The 18,447-nt window shown below is 42.5% G+C and overlaps 1 protein-coding gene across 2 annotated transcripts in view; it reads right to left on the bottom strand.

Moving 5' to 3' along the window:
* Positions 1-4,570: 4,570 nt before the first annotated feature.
* Positions 4,571-18,447, bottom strand: part of sipa1l1 (signal-induced proliferation-associated 1 like 1) — a 95,638-nt gene continuing 81,761 nt past the window's right edge. For both annotated transcript variants that reach the window (XM_069684588.1, XM_069684596.1), the window contains exons 21-27: positions 15,510-15,695; positions 14,451-14,628; positions 13,388-13,622; positions 13,042-13,212; positions 12,615-12,726; positions 11,653-11,731; positions 4,571-9,259 (exon numbers count right to left, since the gene is read on the bottom strand). In XM_069684588.1, coding sequence (XP_069540689.1) covers positions 9,116-9,259; positions 11,653-11,731; positions 12,615-12,726; positions 13,042-13,212; positions 13,388-13,622; positions 14,451-14,628; positions 15,510-15,695 — 1,105 coding nt within the window. In that variant the 3' untranslated portion in view covers positions 4,571-9,115. The remainder of the gene's footprint in view (positions 9,260-11,652; positions 11,732-12,614; positions 12,727-13,041; positions 13,213-13,387; positions 13,623-14,450; positions 14,629-15,509; positions 15,696-18,447) is intronic.

Raw genomic sequence — 18,447 nt, 5'->3', positions numbered from 1 at the left:
AGTCGATCACAGGGCTGACACATAGAGACAGACTTTCACTCTCACACCTACAGGCAATTTTAGAGACAGCAATCATCCTAACGAGCACGTCTTTGGACAGTCGACGCATGCACGGGGAGAACATGCAAACTCCGCAGGCGACAATGCTAACCACTGCACCATCATGCAGCCCCCACAGATACTTATCACCCTTCAGTTCTGTGGAACATTTAGTGTCGTTGAGCTCATTGTTTGGGTTTAACGTAAAATAAACTCTCTTTTCTGCATTGTTTCTACCAGCAGACGGCACTGTTTTTTGCGGTAAACCTCACTGGATACTACCTGCTCAGGACAGGAAAACAGTTAACAACTACCAGCTGACCAGCAGTTAAAGAGCCAGATCACTCTTGTTGGTGGACACCAAAAATAGAGCCAAAAGTTTTCAGAGACTGAAAAGTGGATCTCTTTAAGCCTGGTGCCCAGAAACATGAGCTAATGTTGCTTTGAACCTGCAAATGTTAGCTACCACATTATTTATATCAAGGTTATAAGTGATAACAACATCGTGCTGCACACAAGAGGCCGTCATCATACGTTGCCACAAGCACATTATGAGTGCATAATCTTAACCTTCACTCTAATTATTTGTCTGAGAGTTACCTGCAAGGGGTCGGTCATCATATCATTCTCCCTCTTAACACATCTGAAATGTGCAATCAGCAATTCTGATTTGTCCCTTAATAATTCTGATTTTCCTAGATCTAATATCTCCTGATAAGTTTTTGCACCCTGGATACCCGTAAATCTCAGAGACACTGACTGATAGTGTCATCTTTAAACCGAAATGTCCACATTAATCTCTTTGTAAATGAACTCTCGGAGACACAGGAGCACAGCAGGCTGCAGCCCTCTCTCCGATCGCACCGCACTCGTCGTCCCTCTGTAGCGAATCCTTGAAAGGATCCCCAGGTGATTCAGCCCCCACATTTTCCACCTGTACCAAAGATGACTAATCCGTGGCCTCCTCCGCAGTGTGCACCCCTCCCCTCCTCTGTGCGGACACTGCAGTCGCTGCCGCGCTGGCCTTAAACAGCCCTGAACATCGCCGCGGGCGGAGAGACTGAAACAATCACAGGTCAATTCACAGCGGCAGAGCTCACACACCAACACGTCTCTCTGTCAGCTGCAGCTCTTCTTGTTGTGCACAAATCATACCGATGTCTAGTCTTATCTATATTATAGAAGCCTTATTTATTGGGACAGTGATGCAGTTTAGTCAAGAGGAATCTGAGGATGAATTTATTGACAACAAATCTTCTATTTAAAGATCAGAATCCCCCCTGCATGCGTTAGCAATCAAACAGCCACTACATTAGACTGTATTACAAACGTGAGGGGACGTATGGCACCTTTTCACAAGCTATATGTTAATAAAGCAGGCTATGTAAGCACTTGTTCCGAACCTCTTTAAGTCCTCTATTCTTCAAAATCAGAGCGGTACAAGCAGAGGGGAAACGCATCCTCACTGATAAACAAGTGGTGTTGTTGCAAAGGGTTATTCAAGGACATCACCATATCTTTTTTTGGGATTGGGTGGCATTAGGAAACTGTCTGAATCAGCGTTCAGATTTCCCGACTTTCTTGAATCAGAATGATTGATCCGACCTCCGTTCAACAAACGAGCATTTTAACAGTAGTTTTCTCCTCTTGAGGACAGACCTGACAAAGCTTCATTTTGACTTCTTTCTAATCTGCATCATGATGTTGAAATTTCAGCAAAGGTAAGGCCCGTTAATTAAAGTCAATCACAAAAAAACAGGTTATTTTTTTCGGCCTCATACTGCAGCAGTTAGTCAGAGTGAAGCCTCTGTGTAAGTTACTTTTTACAATGAAACTGAAACTCAGCACAAACAGATGAACAGCGCTCCTCTCAGGGATTTAATGAACCAACATCAAGAGTGGCGAAACTCGCTTCACTTTTGATCTGAACACAAGTTGCTAACTGGACTGTAAACATGCAGCGCACAGAAAAGGAGGTCTTGACTGGAAGTCGGACTGCTGGCTAAACCGGACACGCCTGACATGTTCACCGTTGTCCCCAGAGGCTATATCATCTCAGACGATAGCCGATGGGTTCAGAGATTGGTTCAAATTCAGCATCAAAGTTCACTCCTGACCTTTGAGTACTTAAAGATTCACTCTCGAAGTTGCGTTCTCTTTGGCGGCACCTTTAGCGATAAACAGTAATTGCAGGAGTAAACTTCCCTCAGATCCAGACGTCCACGGTTGGCTCCGGTTGTAACTCCTCCTGTTTGCCTTCGTCTGAGCGTCAAATTTGTTACTCTTAGCACAGTGTAATAGGACTGTTTTTTCATTCAAGTGTAGGGGTACAGAGATCATTATGTCATCTAGAGAAGAACAGTGTTGAATAATGTATCTACTGCTTGCAATCATGTGTCTCAGCAGGGGCGACCAGCTGGTGAAGAAGTAAACATGTGAGGTGGTGTGTGGCTCTGGCTGTGAGAGCGGTTAAAGGGCAATCAGGAGAATCAGTCTGATCGGGGAACAATGGCAGCCCGCGGCTAACGGAGTCCATATCCCAGACCTGAACCCTCTCCTCACTGTAGATACAATCAGACTGAAGCTCGGCAGCAGCAGGTTTATTAAATCCACTCCCCCTGTGACGGACAGCCAGCTGCTGTTATTGTGGACGGAGGAAAACAATATGACTAACTGTGTTGGCTGCTGTTTACTTTGAGATGAAATAATATCAGAAAATACAGATGTGTGCTTGGTTCTTTAATGTCTGTATCATATTAAACATTCTTTATCTCTCTTTTGTATTTATATCTTTAATATAGAGACCACTCCAAATGTTCATTAAATCAGCATCTCTCTCTACATAATCCAGACATGAACCCCACTGAAACCTCCTGAATGTGATCAAGAGGAACATGGACGGTCACAAGCCATCGCACAAAGACGAGCTGCTCCAAGAGCGGCCTAACGTCACCCAACAGCCCTGTGACAGACTGGAGGAGAGCATGCAGAGATGCATCAACGCTGTGATTCAAAACCAGGTTATCTTCCCGAGTTAAAACATTAGTATTCTGTTGTTTTATTTGCATTATTCCAGGTCTGAAAAACATCTTTTTTACATACTTACTTATACTTTTGGTCGACATGTTCTGCAAATAAAAGACCTGAATGAGGGCTGCTGGTTTGGTATGTCATCCCCCACTCTCTAATCCCAACATTACCCGTCTCTCTTCAGGTGACCTATAAACAAAGGCAAAAGCCAAAAAATAACAATAATAATAATAATAATAATTATAAAAAGACCTAAATAAGAATATTTTATTTTGAAGTGGGAGAAATGTTGTTTACAATAAAACAAAAGTTAATTTTACACAAGCCTATAAATAGAAGCACCAGAGACAAACTGATTTTTGCAGTGGTCTCTTCATCTTATTCCAGAGCTGTATATTGTATATTATTTGTGTATTAACTGTATTTAAATAAAATGTATATTATGCATATACACAGTCATAAATGTGTTATAAATATTGATCTATGTCGTTATAAACAAGGCAGCATTAGAAAACTCACAGTGGCTTATAATGACAGCATGAGGCTGCTGCTGAGAGCTTCAAGAAGCTCCAGTGCAAGCCATATGTTTGTCAGTGTCGGGGTACCTACCTGCTCTGCTGTTTTACGTAACCTGATGTATAGATTTATGTGTAGGGCATCTGAGTCAGAAAACGATTTAATCGCTGCTCTGGCTAACCCTGTACGCAGTTCTGTCAGATTTTCTTCCAGACTGTGGAACCATTGGAGAACATGTTAGACATTGAACATTGTGGAAGGCTTTGTATTTTATTTTATTTTTTTTCTCTTTTGTGTGTGTGTCTGTTTTTTGTGTTTTGTGATATGGATCCCCCTGGGTCTGAAATAAAGAAAGAAAAATATTGTGTATTATGTATTTTTCTTATTTAACTGTATTTTCAGGTTTAAGTTGTGGTGATAATTGTATTATTTTACAACTTTACTTTTTTAGTTTTGTACCCTTTCTTTCACCAGGGAAGGCTGTATATGAACAAATAGCTATGTGAATATGAAGTTGCCAATCAAAATTTCAAAATAAAAGCTTTAAATTGTCAAAAAAAAAAAAAAATCTTTGACATTAACATTTTAAAAAACACAATACAATAAAAAAAACATGGTGCCAAAAATTATGACCAAATTGTTACCAAAATGATGTTATGACAAAATAAAAAGCACCATTTTTTAGTATTTAGATGCTGCTTAAACTATAAGATTTTGTTCAACTAGAATTGATCAACTTTACAACTTTATCGAAATTAGCTGAATTAAATTCCTGAAACTGGATAAATAAAAGTGATGATCTACTAGAAGAAAGTCAACAGCTGCAAGACTAAATACAGTCAGCATTTCAGGTAAGTATTCAACTTGTTGATCTCCACATCTCATGTATCAGATATAAACATATGGATGAAAAACAGTGAGAGATCAAAAGACAAGCAAAAGGCAAAAGCAGTCGAGTGCAGAAACACAAACAAGTCAACGGCTCCACAAAGTGATACGGCATTTATTTATTTCAGAAACTGTAATACTGTGATCACTGCAAATGTCTTTTTCATACCTTTACATTATACAAAGACAATGGATCTGGGATGTAAACAGTATTTTATATTGTGTGGTTGAAATAGTGTGCTTTATCACTTCACTGTTCAGCTTGTTCTTCGTACAGGAGGAAACTAAACCTTCCTCCCCTGCTGCCATCACTAACCTGCGAGTTGTGCTTGACCGAAAAAACCAGCATCCCTACGGTACGAACAACATCCAGCCCGCTCTCGCCTGATCAGTGATGCTTGAGGAGAAAGCAGGTTAGAATTTTCTGAAGTGAATAAAGTCAAGCACCTTCCTCGAGTTTGTCGGGAACTAAACTGGCAGCAAAAACTACGGAGCAACATCGACACACGATTGCACAGGAATGGATCAGTTCGCCCTCCTCATCCAAAACCTGCAAACACAATCCTTTATAAAACATTGTGCAAAGATCGTTCAACATAAAAGTAATTACAAAATGGAACATTTGAACATCGGAGCATTCACATTTCCCTTCCACAAAGCACCAAAAACAAAGCGGAGGAAAGAAAAAGAACTATATGCACTGTACAATAAGTCAACATTCACACTGGAAAGAACCGGACTCATGTGTGTTTGTGTCTTTGTATTTATCGAACATCCAAACTTTTAAAGATGCTAGCAAAACATCTGCACTGCACAGTTTGTCATTTGGCCATACTTCATTTGAGATACAAAAACTAGAGCACTTTCCATGTACAATAAAATATGAAACACTACTTATTGGTCATCATGTAAGCATCGCTGGACAGGAATCCAGTGTTTATGGCAACAACCGACATGTATGGGAACATTTCTGATGAATATTTTGAAGGGATGCACGATATTGGATTTTTTGCCGATACGCCGATATTTTCCAACCCTTATTGCAGATTTCGATACCGATATATTAGGCACGGTTTTTTTCTCCACCTAATTGCAGAGAACATCAAGTCTCCCTGTAGTGGAGATGATATCATGCCTATTCTTATTGTAGTGGCCAAAAAGTGCCATACCGCAGATATCTTGCACCCTTCTTTACATTTGACGGAAAGTGTTGTTCAAAAGGTCACGTGTCTGAGCACTCACATTTCTGAGCGCACCTGAATGCAGCATTCCCCCGAAACAAGGCAGTGAGGGAGACATGCCCGGACTTGTTTACTGCACCTACTGCGGCGACATCAATGATCGCCGACAGACTCTTTTTACCGTGTGTGCTGCCATGAATATGTAAGTTAGTTTTGCACTGATATTTATGTTACGCTCTGTTAGCATCGGCTTTGGCCGTGAGTTTATTGTCGGCATGCTTGATGTTGTTAAGTCGGTAAAATGAGAATGTGAGCTAACTGTTTGCTAGTTAAGAGTTGTGAAAGTTTTTTTTTTTAAGATTAGTTTTTGGCTTATTTTGTTTAGAGGGAGGATAGTGGACAGTGCTGGAGATGGGGGAAGACAAAGGGCCGAGGGCGGGAGTTGAACCCGCCGCGTCGAGGACTGTAGCCTCTGTATATGGTGGCCGATTTAAATGCTGAGCCAAACCGGCGCCCAAGAGTTGTCATTGGCTCGAGTTTCTGTGACTTTTCAGTCGTTATATGTATATTGTTGATAACTTAGCGCAGGCAGTGCGCGCGCGCACACTCGTGCAGAGTTAATGTCTCATTACGTCAAGCTTATTTAGGGAATCATCGAGCATCAAGGCAGAATCAAAGCGCTGTTGTGTGGGCGGAAAATATGCTGATAAAATGCCGATAATATCGTGCATCCCTAATCTTTTGTGTATATTTTTGAGGCTTTCACATTATTGGACTGCATTTCACTACTGGCCAACTTGTCAAACTGTTAAAACAACCAAATCATGTCACAAAGCAACAAACTTTTGACTCTTCACTGAGGGTTGTAGCCGTGTGTACAGACTAAAAAGAGATTCTTATAACAGAACCGAGACTTCTACATGTTTTTAAGCGACCACTCGTCCTCCTGCGAAACAGCAGAGCTGAATGTCAGTTATAGTAAACATCTTATTTCTTTTGAGGCTTATTTATATTCTCTTTACATTCAGACTGGGTGCCGTTTCGTGCCACATGCTGAAGGGTTTATTTGCATCAGTGTAAAGATGCAGATTTGCTTTAAGAGACTCAAAGTGTTTGATGGTAAAGAAGAGGGACTTAAGGCTTTCACCATGTTTGTTTTTAATGTACACGCTTAAGTTAGCGACCTGAATTAACCCCAAACACTCTTTTTAGGGGGGGATCGCTCCTGTTACAGGGGGGCAGCTGCACTGAAAGATATACTGCATGTAACTGAATGCAAAGGCACACACACATACGGACACATCTCCATGCACTTCACGCACACACACTTGTCCCTGTGTCTGCAGGCTGAGCAGCCATGATTGTGCTCGGTAAAAATATTCATACGAACAAGAGAAAGGCTGAAGCCTCGCAGCGGGTACAAACTTTTATGAGGCAGAGTCGACGACCGCGAGATGCTCGAAACGAATAAGTGTGTAAGGTGCGAGTGTGTGTTACCAGGTGTGTTTATTTTTCAGGATGATGAAGAAGAGCCTTTCCCTTTCATCTGCTCCCCAGGTGCTGTTTCAAAGGCACGTCCCTGCTCTGCCTGGGAGTAAATGACCAAAAATAAGTGACTGTAGGCACAGCTGGATAGACTGATGTACATTCACACATGAAAACACACACTGCCCCGTCTGCAGCAGCTCCCTCTCGTCGCGGGTACTTCCATCTAATAATATAAAAGCTGTTGAGTTACTTTCTTAACTAATACTGCACCTGAGGAAAACTATAGATGTTCTAATGTAAGCACACACACTCACATACGCACGAGTACACCTAAGGTCTGCTCCCTTTCTCCAAAAAAAATCAACCTCTGATTGTCTCTGGAGTCTCCTTCCCGTTCTGAGTTTGTGTGGCCTTCATGTGGAGGCGTTGGAAAAATACAGAGTGACTGGCAGCACATTTAATAATCATGACATTTCCACTGGTCATCACTAGAGGGCACTGTAAGCAACACGACAGCAGGCTCGGGCACCACAAAATACAACAGAATACAGAATAAAAAGCATATAATCAGGCTGTAGCCGGAATTAAGAAAGAAAGCCATTTAAATAATATAGCTAGTGACCTTTTTCTTGAGGAACTAAACACTGATGTCAGTTGTACTGTACGAATAGAACAACTTATTTATTGGAATTATAATACAAGGAAATAAATTAACCCAGGAAAAAAGATGTCCCCTCTTTTACTTTTCCGTGGCAGAAATGTCTCTGTCATTTTACGATCAGCTGGCTGTCTGTGCTCCACACCACGAGCGGCGTCCTCTCTGTCCTTTACTGTCGTTGTTCCCTGCTTCCATGGAAGAGGATGGAGGCTCCTTTAAATCTTCTTTTCCCACATTAAACAGCAAACTCTTCCTTTTCCAGAGAGTGAAACGAGTCCTGACGTCTTCCTATTGCTTTTAAGACACGTACAATCGGGATGGACCAAAGCACTCTGGATATCAGTCATGTTTTGTGGCACCTCTTGCCGATGGCTTATAAATATACTCCTCCTTCATCATTGTGCTGTAGAGACAGGCAGGATGCTGTAATCCAGATCTGAGTGACACAGAGGAAAATAATGTCCAAAAGAAAGAAAAACACTGTACAAATCCAAAGTTTCCCTTCTGATCAGAGGCAGATCCACCTGCTTCCATGTCAGTGGCTTCAGCCGCTATACCCCCTGCATTTGTCAGAGGTTTAAGGAGACTCGAAGGAGATGAAATCCTCTCCAGTGGTCTTGTAGCTTCAGATTCATTGTGTTTATGTTTCAACAAACGCCAAGCTGCCGGGCTCACATATTTGTCGAGTACCGATCGGATTTGTGCGGAGTCTCAGAGACTTCTTCTCTTAAGTCACACGGACGTCTCTGCTCCCCTCTGGGTAACGGGTTTTATTTGGCAAAGAGTCGCCTTCCAGAGAAGCTGGGAAACATTTGAAACAAAAGGAGCAAGGAGAAAATAAATTGGCCAGATGTCTCACTGAAGGTTGTCCTTAAAAAGAAAAGCAAGTCTACTGAGAAAGTACAGCGGTAAGGGGAGTCTTCTGTCGACTGTTTGTGTTCAGATCAGCAAGAAGGAAAGCTCTCCAGAAAGAGGAGGGAGGGGAAGAGAGTCCTCTTTGTCGGCAATTTTGCAGAATTATTTTGGCACAGCGAGATGAGAGATACGTAGTTAAATTCAACAACGCTCCTGTTAAAGAGTAGAGGTTAGTCCCATTATCCTTGAGTCTCATCCTGAGTAGTTTACAGAGGGTCTGTTGGGACAAAATCCAGCAAATGTTAGAAGCCGATGGAAACTGGTGGGAGGGTTCAGCAAGTCAAACAAGTCTTCACTTTTCTAGTACAGAATTTCTTGTCAGTGTCAGTCCCCCCTCAGCATCCCCGTCCTGACTGTGTGTGTGTGTGGGTTTGTGCGAGTTAAAATGTGCAGGTCGGAGTCAGTTCATGTCGATGGTGTTGAAGACCCACTCTGTGAACTTCTTTAGCTTAGCAGCGGAGGTCTGCGACTCCTCCTGCAGTCTCTGGTTGTCCTCCCAGAGCCGCTTTATCTGAGCCTGGAGTCGCACCTTCTCGTCACGCTCCTGAGAAACACGGAGAAAGGTCAGACACATTAATTAACTACGGAGGGAAAATAATGCAGTGCGTGTCTCGTAAGTACAATGCAGATAACAAACACATTAAACACCATATAATCAATTCTATCTATTTAGTGTTTACATAGACCTCGCAGGCCTGCAGACGGTGAGTCACAACAACCTGTGGAGAGGTTTTATTACTTTATATTTTGAATCTGCCAAAAGCACAAGTTGTGTGCATAAAAACAGAAATCACTGGGTTTTGCTCCACGCTGTCAGACAGCTGAGGGTTGCTGGCTCGAGGCTGGAGATAGGAGATGACAGTGTAGCATATTTGTTTTGCTGGTGTCAAACTAACTGATCTACAGCTGCAGTGAAAATGAGAAATTCAGACACTTAAAATAAATCAGTATTTCACTGACAGAGGAGAACTTACTAAGAATTGCATAAGACATAAATCACACCCAGACTGCAGCTATTTGGGGGTAAAAACTTTTCACTGCGACTGTGAACTACATTTCCCCCTTCCAGACGGAGACAGCAGATGAGGACCTTTTAGCTCCCTGCTATGAGCGGCTCTGCTGCTGTCACCATTCTGATGTGACACCATCCAGTCTGGAATTAACAGTTGAGGTCTAAGTTAGTCGTGTGATGATGTGAGGTGTGTGTCCTTGATGCTAATTGGGCAGCAAGTACCAACTAAACATAACATGCTAGCTGAACTTTGTTGCTGACTTTGTGCACAGTCTCAGTCTGAGCATGACAGGCCCGAGTCTGAAGACGCTTCCTTAAAATGAGACTAACTCTCTCCCTACATTTGACTACAAGGAGGACTTTAGGAGGAGGTAAGTGTGTGATTTATTTTTTGCAGAAATGTGCTTTCAAACATCTCCCAAGAAGGAAAAGTCTGTAGAGGCTTGTGTCACGGCACGGTCATGTTAGAGTTACAGAGGTCAGGCTGTGACGATGAAGGTGTTTGATTGTTTAAAACACTGTTTCTCAACCTTTTATAACCAAGAGTCTTCGCAACATTTACAGCCGACCTCCCTGTGATGGTCAGCACATCCTGTCCGATCCTGACGCCGTGTCTGGAGATAAAATAATGAATGAAGTTAAGCTGCTGTGCCTCGTGCGTACACATTCACAGCGTCTCTCTTAATTTCCGTGTCTGCTCTGCAGTGAGTTTGCTTCGGTGGTTTTAATTTCAATCCTTCATCAACATGTTTCGTACAGTGACCTGTGTGTGTTCTGCGTGTACAGGAGCACAGAGGAAGAAAAGAAGATCAATATGTCGGCTCAAGTCTGGTTTATATAAGAACAAAGGCTGAAATCAGCTGTTTAAATAGCAACATGCCTGCCTGCAGGTGCACCTCAATCAATCAATCGATCTCAAGACACTTTACAAAAAGAGCAGGACTAGTCGTACTCTTTTTTATATTGTTTAGAGAGAGACCCAGCCTGAATCACCATGAGCCTGGCTCTTACAGGGAATGAGAGCTGATTCTCTGATTGATCATGTTATGCCCAAAACACACTGATTGATAATCAAGGGACTAAAGCCAACATCTTTGTGCCTTGCGCCTCACTTTGCGCCCAGATTGTTCGCCGCTTGTACGCCCTAAATCACTCAGGGTCATGCGCTTTAGACCGTGCGCTGTGTGCCGTTAAAAGGGCCCACTGACTCTCAAACACACTAAATATAATCTATTCTAAGGCAAAGTGTATCCCTGTCAAAGGTGAATGTGAATAACGTAGGAGCTTTCTATCATTTTTATGTCTACACGTATCCCTCTCCCAATAGCGCCTAAATAAGCTCATTTTAAATCCAGGGTGAGTCGGACTCCTACCCTAACATTCTTTATATCTGCATGTATTGTTTGACATTATAGAGTTGAGCTGAAACAGGATGCGTTTCGAAAATGTATCACACTCGAAAACAAAGCATAAAGAGAAGCATGCCTGAAAGTTGCTAATATCTTTTTGCCTGGTAACACAGAAAATAACTAAAAGGTTGAATAACTGGAAAAGAGTGTAAAAGGTAAACAGGAAAACCTTCCAAGTCCACTTCCTGCTATACTTATTAGATTTGAAGTAAATCTAATAGTTGGAGTGATTACAGTGAAATCTGAGTCAGCAGTTAACAATCATAAGCAGCTGAATGGAAACCAAAACATCAGTGGAAGCTCACAACTGCTGACTCTGTTTTTTTTTTACATCTGCTTCCTGTTCCTCTGTATGCAAATCAACCAGAGCCTCTCATTTTTCATCCCTGCTGGCATCTGAATAAAGAGGGAGCCTTTAGCACAGCACAGAGCAGAGGTTAAAAACATGCAGACAAAAGAAAAAAAGTGTATGTACTGTATACATGAGAGTGCATATGTTTGCATTTTCTCTCCCACCTTCTTCAGGTCCTCCTGGAGCATCTTCACCATGGCCTCCAGCTTGGTCACCTTCCTCTCCAGCCCTATGTGGCCCTCACTGTGGAGAGGATGTGACCACAAATCATCAGTAGGTCTTTGTAATAAAGTAATAAACAGAGAGTGGAAAATCATATTCAATTTGACAGCCGGGAGCCGAACCCATGCAGAACCGAGAAAGGTCGGACCTGGACCCCAGCTGCGCGGAACAGACCCGATCAGCACCGACTTCACAGCTGATTGCTATTAACAAGTTACCGTTAGTCAGCTGTCAAAACAAGTTTTTGTCCAACCTAATGCAATGTAGCCTTCTCCCCTGTGCCTGGCCGTGCATATAATCCGTCTTCCTCGCCAAGAAAGTTAATAAAACACCTCCAGGTTTCCTGGTATCCATGTCGTGTTGACAAACAGCAATGCTAATCCACTAGTTATTTCAGATTTAAAGACCACTTGCTGTCACGCAGACGGATGACAAATTCGCGGCTCATGTAGAAGCAGCATTGGCGTTTTGTTGCATCGAGCATAATGAACATAACTTCGACTATTTGTCCTTTTGAACAATGAAAAACGATTACTCTGTAACATTAGCATTTCTAGTTTGCTATTATCCGTGTTGTCCGAGTCTGACCTGTGATCTGACCCTTCACCTCCTGAGCAAAAGCAGCTGGAGCACTCGCTCGGCCTGGTCATTGGAGCCACCTTGTAGCCAAGGCTGCACTTTGCTCGCACTTTCTCTTTCATCATGACCAGCGCTTTCTAATCATGGCCGGGTCTTCCTGGATCCACTCGGGTATTACACATAATGTTGAACAGACCCGGAACCCAGGGTTATAGAACAAGCCCCGATCCGGAACCGGTTGCCAACATAAAAGGTGGACTTGGACCCGGACAGGTTCAGTTCTCGGGTCCAGGAAGACCTCTAGAATGTATGAGTATGATGTTACCTGGATGAGGGCCGTGACAGAGGAGCAGGCTGCAGCTCTATGTGGGGCTGTTGGGGACTGGAGGCACCGCTGCTTCTGTGGTTTGCATCTCCAAACACATAACTTCTCTGGACTGGAAGAAGAGACAGGGACAATGTTGAAAAACAATTATACTTTTAAAGAAATAAAAATCAGGTGCAGGCAGATGTATTATAGATCAAAAAAGCTTGATCCTAGCCTATTTATAATGTAACATACGTACACTGCAATAATAAATGACTGTGTTTTAATACCTTAAAAAGGCTTTCATAAGACTGACTGAGCTTTGTCTTTATCTGTATTTCAGGGCCATAACGAACAGAATGTATTCATCTCAAGTGCTCTTTAACTCTACTTGAAGTTGGGAAAGAAGAAATACATGTGTGCACTTGTAAGTGAGTGGTAATACCATAGTGTGGGCCTCTTTCAGTCTCAAAGGTATTCGCCACATCCACCAGGTGTGTCCAGTCTAAGGGGCTGTCCCTGCCTGATGATGGGAGGGGCATCAGCTCCTGAGGGAGGGGTCCCCGATGACGCTCCACCAAATCAACCAATGACGTGTCAGATGCTGAAAGGTCACCTGTAAACAGAAATAAAGATGTGGTAAAATGCATGATGGTCTTAGAAACAATTTCATTTTTTTCCACATGACCTTGTGCTGCACTGATTTCATTCAATGGATAAAATGACAAAATAAAATGAGAAACTATACATATATATGAAAAGACAGAAGCAACTAAACACATCTTTCTTACCGTGGAGTTTGACTCCCAGCTTATATGAGGGCCGACGGAGGGGAACACCCCGGGTGGTGGGTGAGCGAGGGAGGGTGGAGCAGCTGAAGAGTGAATCAGCACCGAGAGTCGGATCAGTCACAGAGTCGCCCAGGGAGGGAAGGCGCTGGCCTCGATAGATGCTTTCATCTGACAGGGTGCGATGGAGCGAGCGACGGTGGCTGACAGGCTGGCCTGGTGGGGATTTCTGGCCGTGCTGAACGGGAGAAATTATGTTATTTTAAATATGACTTGCATTCAGGATTTTACCTAAGCATACACCTGTATAAAAACAAGCGACTGTACAAAAGAGGGGGATGTACCCTTTAGGTGTTAGAAGTGAAGTTAATGCTTAAGTGCCTTAAGCCAGCAGGGGGCGACTGCACTGGTAGCATTCAGGAGTCAGAAAGTTTAGTTGAATTACTACCTCTGTTTACATTTGACCAAATTATTTGATAGTCTAAATTGTTATATTAAATACAGCATGAAAAATTTCTGTGAATAATTAAAGTAAAATAGATGACAAAGCAGGGTTTACTTCAGGCATAGCTACCTCCTGACTGACAACAAGTCACAATAGTGCCCTCTCATTTGGGATAGAGGCAGAGCACATGCACACCTGCCCTCCTAATATGGTCACTATTGGCCAAACTCAAGGCTTCAAATTGTACTCGACAAACCAACCTGTGACTTAACAGAGGCTATGTCCACTTCTTATACACAGTCTATGATAGAGACCGGGAGTATCAATACTTCTGGCGGTAAGAAAAGCTATAGGCTACATTTAGAATTAGGTGCTACAGGTCCAGCACTTTAAAAGCATTAACTACCATTTGCTGTATTATTGTTATATATTAGTTACAAACAGATGTTGTCATTTCACACACGTCAATGACAAAATCCTGAAGGGGATGTGAGATAGATTATTATAGTCAGAATCAAGTGACAGTAGTTGTATGCCACCACCTGTTGTTAATAGAAGTATTATATTTCAGTAAATCTCTTTGATGAGTCAAGCTATTTGTAAAAACATTCCCAAACTTGCCTGCAGACGTGTTTTTTCCTTGTGTCTGCGTGGCGCAGGAGGGCTGTCCGGGGCGTTGTGTCTCTTCACGTCCTCCTCCATGGTAGATTTGGTATGAGGCTGAGGCGAGTGCATGTCCCGGAGTGAGGGCCTGGCTGCTGGGGTGGGAACCTCCACTCCACCTTCTCCTGGAGACTTCCTAAAACACACACACACACACACACACACACAGACACAGGCAGGTAATTACACAACGTAAATCATGACACGCATGAAGCACACAGCACAGTTAGTGTTATCCTTGTTATCTTGGTCCTTGAGCTTGGAGCTTAGAGCTTTCAATGGGGAAACTGCATTCAGTTACTGCATCATTGGTGTAATACCCTGCATAACCACAAGGGGGTAATCAAGTAGTATGCATATTATTACTACCTCATGACATTAACAGGAAAGCACAGTGGGTGGACAAGTAGTAGGATCACTTGTAGGCTTATAGAGCAGCTCCAAAAAAAACAGTCATTGATTTTGATGTCTAATTATGTCAGCTCAGTATACATACAAGGATGCAGAAAACGTATACTGCATTATGATATAACAACACTCCAATATCCCCTCTGACACAGTCTCAACATGGATGCAACATCATAAGCTTTACAAGAGGTAGTGTTTACAGGGCAATGTTATGAATTTAAGTCCTTGTGTCCATGTGTGCACTCCCTGAAGGAATTTGTAGGTTTATTAAAAGCAGCATCGTCCTGATTTAGTGTTTTTATTACTCCCAAACTACAGCAGTGAAAAAAGAGCGGGGTTCACCTCTAATGTAAGCACTTCTTTGTAATTGTTACAGCCTCTGCCAGGACCAAATTACAGGAGAAACGATGACTCAGTTTTTAAGGACCACCTATTGCACCTTTGAGCAATGCAATCGAAACTCCACAAACTCTAGTGACACCATTAATATCATTTAACTTAAAATATGTGCAAACGTGTGCAATATAAATCCACTCCTGGGCTTAGCGCTTATAATTAAAGACCCAATTTACTGTTGCCTCATTTCTTTTATCTTATTTTTCCTCTTACTTGCGGGTGTCTCCAAAGTCGACAGAGTTGATGGTGGAGCCGGGCTTCCTCCAGCCGATCAGGTACTTGGACTGAGCTCCCTGGCGGGGGTAAAAGCTCTTGGGCCCAGGGGACGCTGAGGACTGGGATGAAGGGGAGGTGGCTGAAGAGGAGGACTCCTCTCTGGGGGAGCTGTGGCCTGAGTGCCTGGAAGAAAGGAGGGGGAACACAGGGAGGAGAGTGAGAGGGGATACTCTTCATGGCAATAAAAGATTAGATGTAAGGTATACAGTATACAACTTGCATTATAGTCTGGGTTTGAAAACCATCTTAAGGCAATAAGTATTTTTTAATCTTGCTGAGATCTGTACAATGTTTAGAGAGATAAAAACTAGTTTGCCTCTTAAAGCTACAGTAGTCAACATTACGTTATAATAATTTGTTTACAATAACACATTTTGATTATTGCATTTCCTCAACAATATTAAACTGAAATGATGTTGATTGCTGATCTGTGACTGTGAGCGCCCGCCCCTTTGTATTTAGATTGTTCAAAGTTTGTTTGTTCATCCGGTCTGAATCAAGTATGAATCATCTAGCTTCCACCTGACTTGTGTCACCAGAGCTCACGCAGAGGTTGTGTCATACCCCTTTCCCAACGAAATTAGTGCGTTGACGTAGGTTTTTCAGACCCGGGGAGACCCGCTAATAAATACTGATTTTCTCTTTTCCCATTGCCAGTGGAGTACACGCCCTTTTCTGCAGCGTCACCATCTGACGTCCCAGACGCAGCGGAAACAGGGTTAGTAAACAGTGAAGATGTTACAGTGGTTAGGTCTTTATTGTATCTATCAGTCATTCAGTCTGTTTATCAAGTTCGGCGCCGACAAATTTGGAATGATGTTCGAGCGCTGCTCGGACGGAGACGGGTGAAGTTTGTAGCTGAGATGACAAGGAGTAGCAGAAGTTACGGAGCATAGCATCGTGAGAGTGCAGAGGTTGCCCTGTTCCTTCTTGACAGGTAACGGTAGCTCTTACGGTAACAGCTAACAGTAGCACTAAGCTCAAACACCTAGAGGTAAAAAGGTCCACACCAAGAATCATTACTATAATGATAACTTAAGTAATAGCTATCTGAACATGTTGCCAGCAATAAAGTGTACAACCCCTGCGTGGCACACACCAGTTGCAAAATGCTCATGCATGTTTGGTGTAGTAGAGTAATCCAGAGAGGAGGAAGGTTTATGTTGCTTACTGCCACTTTAAGAAATCAAGTTTGATCTTGGGTTAAGCACGTATAAGTAATTAATAGTGTAGCATTATAATTATCTTGGCAATTCCTGGGAGGACAAACTTTATCGGAATACAGATGGAAGATTAGATTAAAGTATCACCTGCGGTCGAGCAAACCCACTCCTCTCCCCCCTACCACCATAACTATGACAGACTACAAATGTAGCCTAAATGCCGGACAGATGATGCCCAGGTCATGAACTGTAACTCTGTCTGAACGGGTGAATTAAGACTAGCGCAGACAGGAAGAGCGAGACACTGGAGTTCCTTCAGCTCCAGACACCAGCGCAGCTCTGAAGAGTTGGACACGTGTTCCACATTTCCTGAGGCCTAATGTGGAAAGATAAGAGGGAGTTAAAATTACTCCCATGCTTGGTTTCCAGGAAAGCCTTATTGAGAGGGAGCTGGTGCAGCGTGTGTTCGTCTTGGGTGAAGAGAATTATTGGCTTGAGTGATGACAATTGGAAACATGCAGCAGAGGTCAGGAAAATGAGCAGCGATGACACGTGACAGAGCGGAAGAGGTCAAGTTTGCAATTAAAACTGAAGATGAAGGAAACATTCAGAGGAATTAGATTTACGCTTTAATCAGTCTGTGTTGTTGGCAGTGCCTACACAGCTTTAGCAACTGGATTTCACTGTTTCTCTGCATATTTGACAGAACATTGGCTCTGTGATTGTGGCTATTGGTCAACTGTGTGTCCCAAAAGGTAACGAATCAGAACATCCTTAAAACAACACATGATTGTGCTTCACGTGTGCTTCAGATGCTCATAACTTGAGCCTCAGGCATGATCCTGTCCTAAACAGTAAACGGCTCTTTAAGATTTGAGCAAGAAATTTGCGTTGATGCGGCCTGAAGGATCACAACGTGTTTTGGTTGAGAAACACTGAAACTTTTGTTGTTGAACTCAACAGAGTACATTTAAAGTCATAGTTCCTGACCTTTTTTTTGCTTGTAAACATTAACAGATGAGTGATATCTACGCGTGATCTTTCATCACAGGCTGCTTACGTTTAGGAACTATGAGCGCATCAACCAAAGAGACAATCCTGTCTGGGAATGTTTTTTTGAGGGCTGAAGAGGTACGAGTATCATTTTCCAAGGATAAATAAAGCTTTGATAAAAGTTAATTAAATAAAAATGCAAAAATGTTGCTAATCATATCACAGCTACTCCATTTACAGTCCTAAACCCCTGAAGTTGTAACCACTCTCTGAAAACAAAAAGTTTTATACTGTACATGTCCACGTTCCCATTGAATCACAAAAGATGTTGAGGTATTATTAATACATACTGTATGTCTTGCACTGGAAAATAGGGATGTGTACTATTCGACAATTCTACAAAGAATTTGGTATTTACGTAGCTTTTAATATTTGTGCGACATGAAACCATGGTTACACACATTTCTTGTCTCCGTCGGAATGAGTTTGTCTCAAAGCTCGGCACTGTATTTAATCCCTTCACCTTAACGAAGGGTGCTCCTTTCAGCTGTGAGTGTGACGTCAAACAGAGCTCACTTTGCGTCAGAGTGCGAGTTGGAATGGTCCGGTTTGAGAAAGGCCCTCTGCATACATCTCACATTTAGTCTGAACATCCAACATTGTAACATTATATATATGTCTTAAAATGTGAAACAGCATATTACCCCCTCTTAAAAGAA

This window comes from Semicossyphus pulcher, unplaced genomic scaffold (assembly GCF_022749685.1).
Source record: "Semicossyphus pulcher isolate SPU_LCO1_2020_fin unplaced genomic scaffold, fSemPul1.0.p SCAF_11, whole genome shotgun sequence".
NCBI lineage: Eukaryota > Metazoa > Chordata > Actinopteri > Labriformes > Labridae > Semicossyphus > Semicossyphus pulcher.
This window is presented reverse-complemented; position numbering and strand designations above follow the sequence as displayed.